At 32.9% G+C, this 13,178-nt stretch overlaps 1 protein-coding gene and 1 pseudogene across 1 annotated transcript; one reads left to right on the top strand and one right to left on the bottom strand.

Moving 5' to 3' along the window:
* Positions 1-5,826: 5,826 nt before the first annotated feature.
* LOC106317496 lies at positions 5,827-7,002 on the top strand (annotated as a pseudogene).
* A 671-nt stretch (positions 7,003-7,673) lies between these two features.
* Positions 7,674-10,159, bottom strand: LOC106317665 (myosin-17-like). The gene is made up of 13 exons (XM_013755447.1): positions 10,091-10,159; positions 9,900-9,986; positions 9,567-9,780; positions 9,362-9,459; positions 9,091-9,267; positions 8,909-9,007; positions 8,735-8,805; positions 8,523-8,622; positions 8,374-8,433; positions 8,245-8,301; positions 8,091-8,171; positions 7,916-7,998; positions 7,674-7,823 (listed from the first exon to the last, which is right to left on the bottom strand). Exons 1-13 carry the CDS (start codon positions 10,100-10,102, stop codon positions 7,688-7,690), a joined length of 1,275 nt encoding a protein of 424 aa, XP_013610901.1. The 5' UTR covers positions 10,103-10,159; the 3' UTR covers positions 7,674-7,687.
* Between the last annotated feature and the right edge of the window lie 3,019 nt (positions 10,160-13,178).

The following is a 13,178-nucleotide window of genomic DNA, read 5'->3' as shown; positions in this document are numbered from 1 at the left end:
ATTTTCTTTTTCCTCTTGTTTGGTCGCAATTTTCTTTTTCCTCTTGTTTGGCCCTAACAAGTACAATCTTAAATGCTTCAAAAGTTACAAAAATACTTCAAATGAGAGTGGATCTATAGGTCATGAAAAAGGAGAGATGATAGATATAGATCGTTGGGATGGTACAATTAATGTAGCATAAAGGTCTAACTCTATGTACAAAAAATATTCTTAGCTCACTCCATTAATATGATGACGATCTTGATCACATTTACACCAACGCGTGTTTCTCTTCCCTTTACATAGCCTTCTTTGCTTCCAGTCGTGCAAGCCTTCTGCTTGTGTGTCTTTGAGTCAGATGGTTAAAGTTTCCAATCGTGCAATGATGTAAGAAACTGCATATGCTCCAATTTGTATTTTTATCGTACTACGAGAGTGATTGGTTGGGTTTTATCTACCTACTTTAGCTTTATTTTTTTCTAAATCATTAAACTTTACCAATCATGCTTTAGCTTTATTTTTAAAGCTACATCAAAAAAAATAAAGCAAACATTTTTCTTATGTATTTTAGTTAAAAACCCTACATCTTTCATTTATAAGCTGTAAAAACTGTAGAATAAAAACAAATATCTATAATATCAAATAAATAAGATAATCATAATAAAAAAAATCTATAAATATTTTACTCTAATTTTGGGTGCTTTTAAATTATTGAAATATTTTAAATAATATAAATATTATTTACATATCACATTTTAAATAACAGTAAACTTTGATAATTTTAAAAAATATTAATATAAATTATTTTAAGTGATAAAAGTAATTATTATTTTATATATACATCACATATTTTATTTTAAAATATCTGCAGCCTATAGCTTATAGCTACAACAAATTTAACTACAGCAAAAGTCTCTGCAAAAATAATCTACAGTAACAACTTTACACCTACAACCAATTTATTTACAGCTAAACTTTTACAACTAAAATTATACAGCCACAGTCGAACCAATCATCACCTATGTCATTCTATGTGTATTAATGTGTTTTTAGCGTCGGTTTGTACACCCTCTTTTGCACTCTTCACCATCTTCTTGCGTGTCAGCTGCAAACAAGAAATAAGGCTTTGAAGTTGTGATAGTCGTTTGCTCTCAAGCACGAGCATCGAGGAGGGTCTTCGAGCTTTACCTTCCGGCGTCGGTTCTCGCCGGCGCTGGGATACACCGATGGCCATCGTGATCTTCTTCATCGTCATGCTACTCTCGATCTTTGTCACCTACTTCACTCCAGTCTTCAAGCTTCTTCTACGCGACGGAGGGACATTACGGCTTCCACACCGGCGACTGAAGAGACGATGCCTAACATCTCTGTCGGGTGCTCTCTCTCTTTGGTTGATGGTCTCTGGTCCGGAAGTTCCCTCACTTCCTCTCAGTCCCACCGCTGCTACAACGTCTCTCCCAGATCTGCTCCCGACGGCGCCTGAGAAGACCTATGCCTCCTTAGTCTGCGGTCTTGAAACCATTAGAGTCATATCTGAAACCAATGCATGTCGGAGAGCTCATCCAGACACCTCCGCTCCAACCATTAATCGTCATACACGGTTGTCTCCTCTTGCTGGCAGATCCGACAATTCCGTGTCGCAAATCTGGTATGACGGAGCACCAACACCAAAACGAAATCTGGAACCAACACATCACCTATGCTCGGTCGCTTCACCTGTAACCAGTCATCGCAGCTCCCCTTCCGCCGTCACAACACTCACCTCATCTCACCAACAACTCGCTTTCCTCCCACCGCAGCTACCACAATCGCCACAGCGAGATCTCATAACAGATCTAAACGCTCGACCACACAAGAAAGATGTCGATGCCATGTTGCTACGTTTTGATTTGAGTAAGTCTCCTTGGTTCTGGTACGGTAATGCCAAAGTCCAAAGGCTTGGATCGTTTAAAACCTCTGCTCTATCATCGCATCTCATCATATTCAGCGTTTCTGCGAAGGTGAACTCGACTTCAAAGTCAAAATTGTCAATCGATTCTGCCATCGTTGCACATCAGCCAAAGGTCCAATTCATACACTTATCTATGCTTGTCATTGTTTGTTTGGGGAAGTCGATGCTCGTCATCACTTCCAACGAGCCTCTTCTTTTTGGTTATGGCATCCCTTGCTATTCCGGATGAGGTCTCTAGAACCGGAGTTTATGGTTCAACTCTCTCTGACCAGGCTACTCTAATGAAGTCTCTGACTTCAGCTGCTCAAGCTCCGACAATGGCAACCATGCTGTTTGTTTCACTGTTAAATTCACCAATGGAATCGGAGAAGAAAAGAATTTCAACTGCCTCACCATCTCGCTTATCGATCTTTTTGCTACTCGGATGTATTGAGATTCACATAGTCTCCCAGGGCAACATAGACGGTTGTAGAGCTGTTCTCTTTCGTTTGAAGGGTGCGCTAGCCTCAGTTGGTTTTCCACCCCTCTTCAAACCCCTTTCACTAGGGTATTTCAACGTCTTTTCAGACTATCTAAAGCTCTTTCGAGCTGTGGTTTCAAGGATTCAAACGAAGATTATTCGCGGATCTCTCTACTTCGAGCTAGTCTCTCCTTGTAATACTTCTATCTTAGGTTTTATTGTTTCCGTGTTATTGTTGTTCATCTTACCGTCGAGCATACCTCCGGTTATAAATGTTGTAGCGCCTTATAATGTTGTAGCGCCTTAAATTTGAATTAATGAAACTTGTGACAAAAAAAAATTGTCGGTTTGTACTATTATTATTTTCTCATAACATAGTCTTTTTGTTAAACGGCTTCTCATAACAGTCTATTCAACAACTGGTTCGATCGTACGTAATCAGTGGCAAGTTGGCAACCCTACTAAAGTTGAGTCGACCATGACCATCTGCCTAAGTCAAGCTTCTACTTCTAGTTTCTTTTTCTAGTTTTTCGAACCAATTTAAACATTAAGCATTTGCTAATTTTGCTGATTATTAGATGTAATATGATTTTAATTTCAAAAAATATTCAAATAGCTCAATCTCGTTTCAAAATATAATATTTTATCTAATAAAATATTATATTTTACAAAAAAGAGAGAGAATAATATGTTACTTTTACGGGAAAATCGCATAAAAAACCTTGAAAGTGTCACTTACTAGCACTTTAAACCTTGAAGTTTTTTCGCTAGCACTTTGAACCTTCAAAGTGACATTTTTATCATAAAAAACCTCCAAACAAGAAAAATGACCGGTTGAACAGGTTAAAAACAGTTTTTTTTCAAAAAATAATTATTTAATTAATAAAATAAACAAAAAATTAATAAAAATCGAAAACTTTAACAAAAAATCACAAATTAAAAAATAAGAAACATAAATAAATATTTAAAAATTAAATAAAAAATAACCAAAAATTCAAAAAATAAATAAGATCAAATTAAAATGGAGAAAAATAAATAAGATCAAATTCAAAAATATTTTTATTGCTCTTTCTAAATTTTGGTTTATGTATATGTAACAGAATCGAAAAATTTAACAAAAAACTCATAAATTAAAAAAAGTGAGAAAAATAAATAAAGATTTAGAAAATTAAATAAAAAATAAGGGAAAAAATAACTAAAAATTAAAAAATAAATAAGATCAAATTAAAATACAGAAAAATAATAATAAATTTCAAAAAATTGAAAATTCAAAAAGCTTTTTTTTCATTTTCAAATATAATGTCTGAAATTATCATTGGAGATATGTGTTGATAAAAAAAAGAGACTAAGATAACACCAAACCAAGTTTTTGTTCTCAAACTAGTATTCAAGGTTCAAAGTCACAAAAATAGGTTTCATTAAAAAGGTAAATATACACTTATACCCCTTGGGTTAATTAATCCAAACTTTAGGTTTTAGAGTTAAGGGGTGAGGTTTTGGAATTAGGGTTTAAAATTTTATAAAATAAAAAAAATACTAAAAAATTAAAAATAAAAATTTTAAAAACAGTTTCAAAAAAATTCACTTTTTAAAAAAAAAATTATGATTTTTTATTTTTCTCCATTTTAATTTGATCTTATTTATTTTTTGAATTTTTGTTATTTTTTATTTAATTTTTAAATATTTATTTATTTTTTCTCATTTTTTAATTTGTGAGTTTTTTTGTTAAATTTTTCGATTTTTATTAATTTTTTTGTTTATTTTATTAATTAAATAATTATTTTTTGAAAAAAAAAACGGTTTTTAACCTGTTCAACCGGTCATTTTTCTTGTTTGGAGGTTTTTTATGATAAAAATGTCACTTTGAAGGTTCAAAGTGCTAGCGAAAAAACTTCAAGGTTTAAAGTGCTAGTAAGTGACACTTTCAAGGTTTTTTATGCGATTTTCCCTTACTTTTACTAACTAACCTCTTATCTTATCTTGAAATTGGTTCATGTGTCACCATGGTTCGTTACTTTCTTCATATAGTTTTTACATAAGCGCCACCTTAAGATAATAACAATTTAAATAGAATAAAATTTACGTATATTTATATATTTCAACAGAATTTACATAAATATATATATTTCTACTCAAATATACATATATTGTAAGCTATATTAAGTTATACTCTTACTTATAAGAAAATAAAATAGCAGTTAAATTAAATAAATCATAATGATATAATTTAGTAAATTTATTTTAACAGACTAAAAAATTCAGAAAACAATTTTTTATAAGGAATGATATTTTTGTGTAACAGTCTTCATATTTTGTCATATATGAAATATATAGATAGTTAATGATTAGTGTATCAAAAGTTCCCTTTTTGAAAACAATATACAGCTCATTCTTATGTGTCTACTAAAACAATATGAAAATACATATCATTTCTTTTGTGTTAGGACATATGTCTTAAATAGCAGTTAAATTAAATAAATCATAATGATATAATTTAGTAAATTTATTTTAATAGACTAAAAAAATCAGAAAACAAATTTTTATAAGGAATGATATTTTTGGGTAACAATCTTTATATTTTGTCATATATGAAATATATAGATAGTTAATAATTAGTGTATCAAAAGTTCCCTTTTTGAAAACACTATACAGCTCATTCTTATGTGTCTACTAAAACAATATGAAAATACATATCATTTCTTTTGTGTTAGGACATATGTCTCCAAATAAATCAAAATTATACATGATGTCCATGTTCGTTTACGTGTCGCGCGACCTGCGACCTGCTACCTGCGACTAAGAATACGTTCGTTTACGTGTCGTGCGACCTGCGACTTGCGACCTGCGACTAAAACTATGTTCGTTTACGTGTCGCGCGACCTGCGATCTGCGACCTGCGACCAGTCGCGCGATCAAAATTTTCTTAATTTTTAGTCGCTGTTTTTTCGGGCGACTTAGATGGGAACCCGCGACTGGTCGCGCGATCAGTCGCGCGACATCAAAACGAACAACAACCTGCGACTTGCGACTTGCGACCAATCGCAGGTCGCATGTTACGCGACAACAAAACGAACAACAATCTGCGACCTGCGATCAGGTCGCAGGTCGCATGTCGCGCTTGCATATTTTTTGTGTGCGTTAATTGTGAATTCAATGTTGAAAATATCATATTAAAAATTGGTCACATATATCTATATACATATGTATGTGTGTGTGGTATATATGCAGGCATGAGTCTTATGAGAATCCAGCAAACTACCTGAATATCTCCATCAGTAGCATCCAACCATTAGAAAGCAGTCAGGTAACTTATGAAAGTTACAAGTGTTTCATTGTACTTCGGATTTTCTGGATCCATTGTTTCATCGATTTTTAAGTTGAGCAATCTGTTTCAGATTAATTATTCAAAGCACACCCTCTCTCTCTCTCTTTAGCCATGAATGTATCGGGCTTACCCTGCTGGTATGTTCTACAGTTTATATATATATATATATATATATATTTATCGTCTAAATTCTCTCTGTTTTTTTGTACTAGTTAAAAACTTCTTGGCATGTGGTTCACGTCACAAGTGTAATTACGGTTTGTTGTTGGGAAATAGTTTCGAACACACATGGCTTTCTAGGTTCTAACATGATGGATCATATACTTACTGTCTTTCAGTGTAAATCAGAGGCCGACATTTCGACCAAAGAAGAGGAAGCATCATCCATCAGGGAGCAATGTCAGTGGACTGAGTATTAGTGATCATGTGGTTGAAAAACCATTCACAGCGACTCTCGTGAGTTACAACCTCAGAGAAGCCGTGAAACTACCTTATGGTGAAGACATTAACCAGTGGTTGGCCATTCACAGTTAAGACACAATCATTCTTATAATCCCTACTTGATTTGCTTATTATCTTAATCATTCTTGTAACTCACTCTTTCACTCATGACTCTCATCCATCAATCCAAATCTGAGTTGATGATACATCATTTTGGTCATTTTCTTCTTCTTTTTGGTTGCAGATATGAGTATAGATGGACAGATGGGATCGCTATTAAGAAGCCAATAACGGTTTCTGCTCCTGAATACGTTGGGTATCTCATGAACTGGATTGCAACTCAGATCGATAACGGAACCATCTTTCCGCAAACACCTGGTACCTGTTAAGCTTGTCTATAGATTTTAAACGTATCTAATCAAAGTCTTTTTTTATCATCAACTTAAACAGATTCATACTGACTCTCTAAATCAAAGTTTGTTTTAAGTTGTAACACTTGTGTATTTCTCATCATTTATTCAGAAGCAACATTCCCAGCGAATTTTAAGGACTTCGTGAAGGTGATTTTGAAGAGGCTGTTTAGGGTTTATGCACACATCTATCATTGTCACTTTCAGAAGGTTGTGAATCTCAAGGAAGAAGCTCATCTCAACACTTGCTTCGAACATCTTGTTCTCTTCACATCTGTGAGTTGATGGATCTCCTCTGGAACATGTTGAATGTTATAGTAGTTAATGTCAAAAACGATGACGTGAGTTTATTGTTTTGCAACATGCAGGAGTATCAGTTGATTGATGAAGCAGAGATGGAGCCTCTGAGCTCGTGGGAAAAGTTTTGAAACCATAGAAAAAATCTATGGTTTCAAGGTGGAAAATAAGGGTTGTGAGATATATACCAATAATTAACATCCTAAAGGAGATGATGTTTCTGTAACTAGTCGAGCTTATACAAATGAGCTGATTTAATATATGCAATAATCTATCTTCTGATGTTTTCAAAGTTTCACCATATATACTCAAATAGTCAAATATCCTCCATGGTTGGAATATATCCTTTTTATCTTTTCCTTGAACTGAGTTGCGTGACCTAGAAGGTTAGAAGAGGTTTTATGCTTTGGGATTAGAATCAAAGGACGATTCTAGACGCTAACTTTTAGAGAAAAACACACATCAAATGAAAAAAATTCTAGTTCCTTCACTGCAAGTTTGCAACTACACCCAAACCAGCAAATATACATAGCAACCAAACTCCTCTGGGTAAACGGTGGTCCTTAACTTGACTTTGAATATAACAAGTGGTTAACATAGAGCTTCTCATTCTTGCAAGAACTAGTATTTATTCTACGACATGGATGACCACCAAGGTTAATTAAGAAATCAAATAGTTCCTCTTCAAATAACAATTGGAATTCAAGTTTATTTGATGCGGTTAAAAAAGTTAATAGCAAAAAGCATATCAAAGAAAAATAGTTCACATCCATACTAAATGAAAAACAAAAAAAAACATAATATGGCCCGATGTGACAAACAATTTATGATGAACTGCCTTCTCCACAAGTGAGCAAGAAGCTGAAACTTGGGTTTTCATGGATCAATGCAAGAGTATCAATGTCGTTTACATCCCCTTGTTCCGTTGATTTTGATAAATCCTCTACGGTGAATGGAATGCTGCGTTTTGATTGATCACTCTCCGTTACTTGAGAGATCAATGTGACAAAACATTTATTCAATAACAATAAGAAAAAAAGGTTTATGTTTACCTCAAGTCGTCCTCCAAAAGAAAGTCACTCCGTACACCATCGGTCAAGTCATCTATCAATCTAATCATCATGCTTGAAATAACCTTATGGTTTGAAAAAAAAAACAAAGAGAAAGTTTAAACAATGTCTAGATAGAATCAAAGGTTTAGACGTCATTTTACAAGTGAAAACGTACATCTGAAGAAACGCTGCTCATGTCATAAATGTCATCAAAGTACATAGCACTGATTCTGTATAGCTGCCGTATACTTAGCACCTGAACCACAAAAGCAACTTCAATGTTCATCTCTTGGAAAAAAAAAACAAAATAAAAGTCTAATGATCATTACCGGACAGAGTTCTCTTGTTATTTTGTCTAAGGTCATTTCCTGCTTTTGAATAATGGCCTGAAAGAGAGCCAAAACAATTGAGTTTACAATGCAATAGAAGGTGTGGCATAGCATCAAATATAGGTATACCTGCAAGAATCCAGCTGCCTGTCTGATATGACTCAACTCATCCCAAGCTGAACCAGCATTCTGTTTTTTTTACAACAAACAATTAAGTCAACTTTTCAGAAAAAAAAAAATTGTAAAAATGTTTAAGATGTGATGAAATCAAAGCTTACTTCATCAGTAGCCTCTATACACCAATTTTTTAGTTTAGCCAAACCTGTTTCAACGTACTCCCCGTTGACAAAATAGCAACAGTCATCGCTTAGGAGAATACTGCACAAGTAGTTGATTTACAGAGAAAACTTTCTGTCAGCCAAGGAAAACTTACCTTGAGAGAAAAGAAAACAAAAGAAAAGGAGATATTACTACTAGTGAACATGCATGCCTGTTTAGGAGCTGAAGATTGATGAAGAAGAATATTTGTGTGATTAATTTGCTGACCAGGAATGGTGGAGTCTGCATCAAGCAAAGTTATAGAGTTTCATTGCTCATTACTCATTAGATTATCTCAATCCGAAGCCCAAGCTGTTATTATATTCTTATTAAATCGCAGACTCACATTGTTTGCTTTCATTAGATTCAAGTAACTGCTTAGCCTTTCCACAATACTTTCCCAGTGACCAATCAAATCTTGTTGAGGAACATTGTTTTCTTGCGCCTGTGTCATGTAAATCGATGAAACAATGAAATGAAACTTGAAGGTCAATATATAGACACACTATTTAAAGGAAGTAAATAAACAACCTGTTTAGATAACCGGAGAAGAGAAAAGACCTCAATCTTCAGATTATCTCTGATCATAACATACATCTTCTCTAGGAATCCAATAAGCTGCTGCTTGAAAAGAGTTGCTGGGTACTTTGCTTCAACTTGCATTTGTCTATCCAAAGAAGAGACAACACCGCCTCCCATGCATCCCTATTTAGAGTGTAAACAAGACACACAAGACATGAAGTGAGTCAGATAAAGGTCAAGTCAGGGAGAGTAAAAACAAAGATTTATAGCTTGTTACTCTGGACGCTGGTATTGCAGCACTTGTGAATGTGTGCTGCAGTAGCTTAAGTAACATGGCTGAATTAGATAACCAATACGCCAAAACTTGGTTGTTATCTGGTACCTGTAATGGAAGACAACATTTTTCATATTGAATCAAACACTTGCTAACGTTAATTTATTTTAACCATGTTGCAATAATTCATAACCCAAAGCTTCTGAACAGTGAAGCAAGAAAGAATCAGCTCTTACTTCAATGTCAGAAGCTATTGTTTGAATGATACGGTCAAAGATGTTGGTTTCTTCGAGTTCAAATGATCTCCAGTGAAGGAGACATTTGTAAATGAGAGATGCAGCAACAGGGTTGCCTCCAGCAAAGCCAAGGTTTTGTGAGATGCATGTGACTAGTAGTTCCTGATTTTCCTGAGTGACACCAAGCTAATAAACATAATGCAATACTCAGAATAAAAATACATGAAAAGATAAGCATTCTTCACTTTATATGAATCCACGCAAAGAAAGGAAATAAGTATGGTGTTGGCACCAGTAACACACACCTGTAGAGCCTCCACCTCTGAAGTCAATGAAAAGATTTTTTCAGTATCCTTAACTAATACCGAAGTCACCTTATCTACTGGAGCTTCCTGTTACATTTATAGGCCATAAGCAATTGAAGAAACAAGAAAGTAACCAGGTCTCATTTTTAAATGTGCAAGACTTAGTCAGAAAAAAGCACACTTCCTCTTACCTGTGTAGGCATTGTATTTCTCTTCTAGTCCGAAACCAAAAAGCAACACCAACATGCAAACGTCTGGAACTGAAAAAAAATATCGTATTTAATCAACCAACAAGGATAACGATGACTAGTAAGAATCTATCTGGAGCATCAAAACTTGTGAGCAAAACGAAATAGTCAAAAGTGTATTGGCTAAGTTTAACAAACATGAGGAAAAAAAACAAAACACACTGCTGGTTCATAAATTCCTTTGAAAAATGAAGCAAGAAAGAACCAACTTACTTCAGTGGCCAAAGCTGCTTTTGTCTGAATGATGATGAACCCTGGTTTCTACATGTTTATACAAACGTCATCCGAAAATTAAATTTGCAAATAAAGAGAAAATATAGAAAATGATGATCCATTTATATTCTACATGTAAAATGGTAAGTTTTCTCTAATACTATTATTAATTTAATCATTTATATTATATTATCAATCATATAAATAACATGTATTTGTTAAATTGAAAATTGCTGTACAAGTTTACCCTTTAGAAGTAATATTTGAGAGAAACAATAAAAAAAAATTGCAGTCTAACCAATAAAATTCTGGTGCACAATCTCACTATAATTTATTTATTTATTTGCTGTGTCTAATTTTTTTTTTTTTTAAATCAAAACTACCTAACTTTATATATCTCCAAATACTGTTTATATAATAGGATGTCAAATGTATAGTTGGTGATCATTAATAGAAGTAGAATATTTTATTTTAGTAAAAAATCTATTATCTGATTTTATTCAACATTCCTATTTTGTTCTCTTTAAAATAATACTAGATTTTGACTTGCGCTTCGAAATACGGGTTTATTTTCGGTATTAAAAGATTTTTTTATATGAATTTCTGTATAAGATATTGTATATTTATGGACATATTTATCCGGAACCGAAGAACCGAAAAACCAAAACTAAAACCAAACCGAAGTTTATAAATAACCAAATGGATCATTTATCTTTGGAACCAAAAAAATCAAAAGCTTAACCATAATCGAACCGAAAAACAAATGAGTACATGGATTTTTAAAATAAAATTATATAACTACAAATATTAATTATATTTCATTTTTAAATACAAAACTATCCTAAGAATATAATTTATAAACTGAATTACTCAAAAAACGAAGTACCTAAATTTTGTTTTCCTAAGTTTTAAGAAATTATCCATGAATGCTAAAGCAGAATAGTGTATTTATATTTAAATAGAAAAAATTATATTTGTACAAATTATTTAACTATTTTTAGTGGGATACAATATCTATTTTATAGACGAATTTAAATATAAACATTATTTTTATATTCGAGCCAGTTATGTAGTCAAACTGGTAAACTCAGTGATCCGCATATAACCCGTTTGGATTTAGTGAAGATCTATTAATTAAAAATCCTATAAATCTATAAAATCTGTCATTAACCCGTGATACGACATTGGTCGACCCGATAAAAACCCAGAAAAATCATCAGATTTTTCTAAAAAAAATTAATTAAACTTCTCATTTACTTTTTAATAGTATATAAGATTGAATAAAGTATTTGATAATAGTTCCATAATATAACAATCATGAAAACTATGATTTCTAGATATGGTCCATAATGGTTATATATAGTTTGTAAGTGTATATTTTGTGGTCGTCGTGGTCATATATTTTTTAAGTTGTATAATATGATCTATACGGAATATGATGAGATTATATTATAACGCATGGTATAAGCATTGATTTTTAGATAGTTTAATTAAGGTCGAATATGTTAACATAGTAATAATTGAATTGATTTAGGTTGATTTAAGCGGTCAATAAACAATAATTGTTATAAACCAAGGTTTGGTGGAAGTCCATATTCGAAGGCCCATATTTTGTCTTTGTATTTCCTATCCCATATTGTATTAGGGTTTTATATTTTATGTAATTCCCTATATACATACTTTTTTTCTTATTTTCATAATACGTTATCAGCACGATAGCCTCTAGCCCTAAGCCCCCACGAAATATTCTTCAACTCAGTCGAAAATCATCAAACCCTAAACGTAAAGGAATCTGCCTTGGAACTTCAAAGAGGCCGTTCTCTCAAATCGCGAAGACCCAGAAAACGATCAAGATATCAAATCGAAGCCCTCGCCGAGACGAATCCGTCAGTGCAAACCGCTTGTCGATCTGACCACCGACGCGCTCTCACGCATAGATACAGTGCACGCCGATTTGATTTAGAAACCAAATCCGATTCCAACAAGGATTTTCTAGCCGAACTCAACTCATGTGCAAGTCTAATATCAACAAGGAGTTCAGGCCGAGAAGAGTTGCTGCCCATGCGATCAAACTCTCTTTTCCATTCAGATCAAAAGGAGTTCATAGGTAAACTATCTCAGACTTTAAAACTACTTAGAGGTCGAGTTTAATTTGAGTTTAATGTAATTAAACTCGAACCATACAAGAGAGAACCGATCGCATATACATTAATATGTGATCATAGAAATCAAAACCTAACCAAGTATGAATACATAATTCGATTTATATCTTTATAATTTATATAATATATGTATAAAACTTAGTAAAACATGGTCATAAGTTTTAAACCTAAGAACTAATCTAAACCTAAAATCGCATGACATGAAAATCGAATGTCATGCTTAAAATCGAAAATTGTATAAACCTATACTATCTAATATGATTCTAATAATTCTAAAACTTGAATCATATACCTAAAACTATTGTTTCAGATCTTATTATGTCAATAATCAGATCACATACTTGGTATGCTTGAAAAACTGATTCCTAAACATCTAAAACCTAATTTGCTTAAACCTAAAAATCGCATACCTTTAAAATTAAAACCCCCTTGATGAAAACTTTCTAAAACCTGTTTTCACATGCTGTTTAAAGCTTTAAAAATCTGATTGTTTGTTTAAGAAAATCTGATTGCATGTTTTTTAAATTAGAAATCGCATGCTAGGCATAAAATTGCAAATCGCATGCTTAATTAAAATTTGATTTGTTTGGCCACCTAATCACATTCTAGGGTTATTAAAACTTGATTGTATGATCTGTTTGTTAATAGAAATTACC

This window comes from Brassica oleracea, chromosome C9 (genome assembly GCF_000695525.1).
Source record: "Brassica oleracea var. oleracea cultivar TO1000 chromosome C9, BOL, whole genome shotgun sequence".
Classification (NCBI taxonomy): Eukaryota; Viridiplantae; Streptophyta; class Magnoliopsida; order Brassicales; family Brassicaceae; genus Brassica; species Brassica oleracea.
This window is presented reverse-complemented; position numbering and strand designations above follow the sequence as displayed.

Excerpts from the sequence above, each read along its gene's own strand:
- LOC106317665 (XM_013755447.1), bottom strand. Across the intron at positions 9,268-9,361 it reads CTGCAATACCAGCGTCCAGA|GGATGCATGGGAGGCGGTGT; the intron begins GTAACAAGCTAT and ends CACTCTAAATAG. Across the intron at positions 8,172-8,244 it reads TAACAAGAGAACTCTGTCCG|GTGCTAAGTATACGGCAGCT; the intron begins GTAATGATCATT and ends TTTGTGGTTCAG.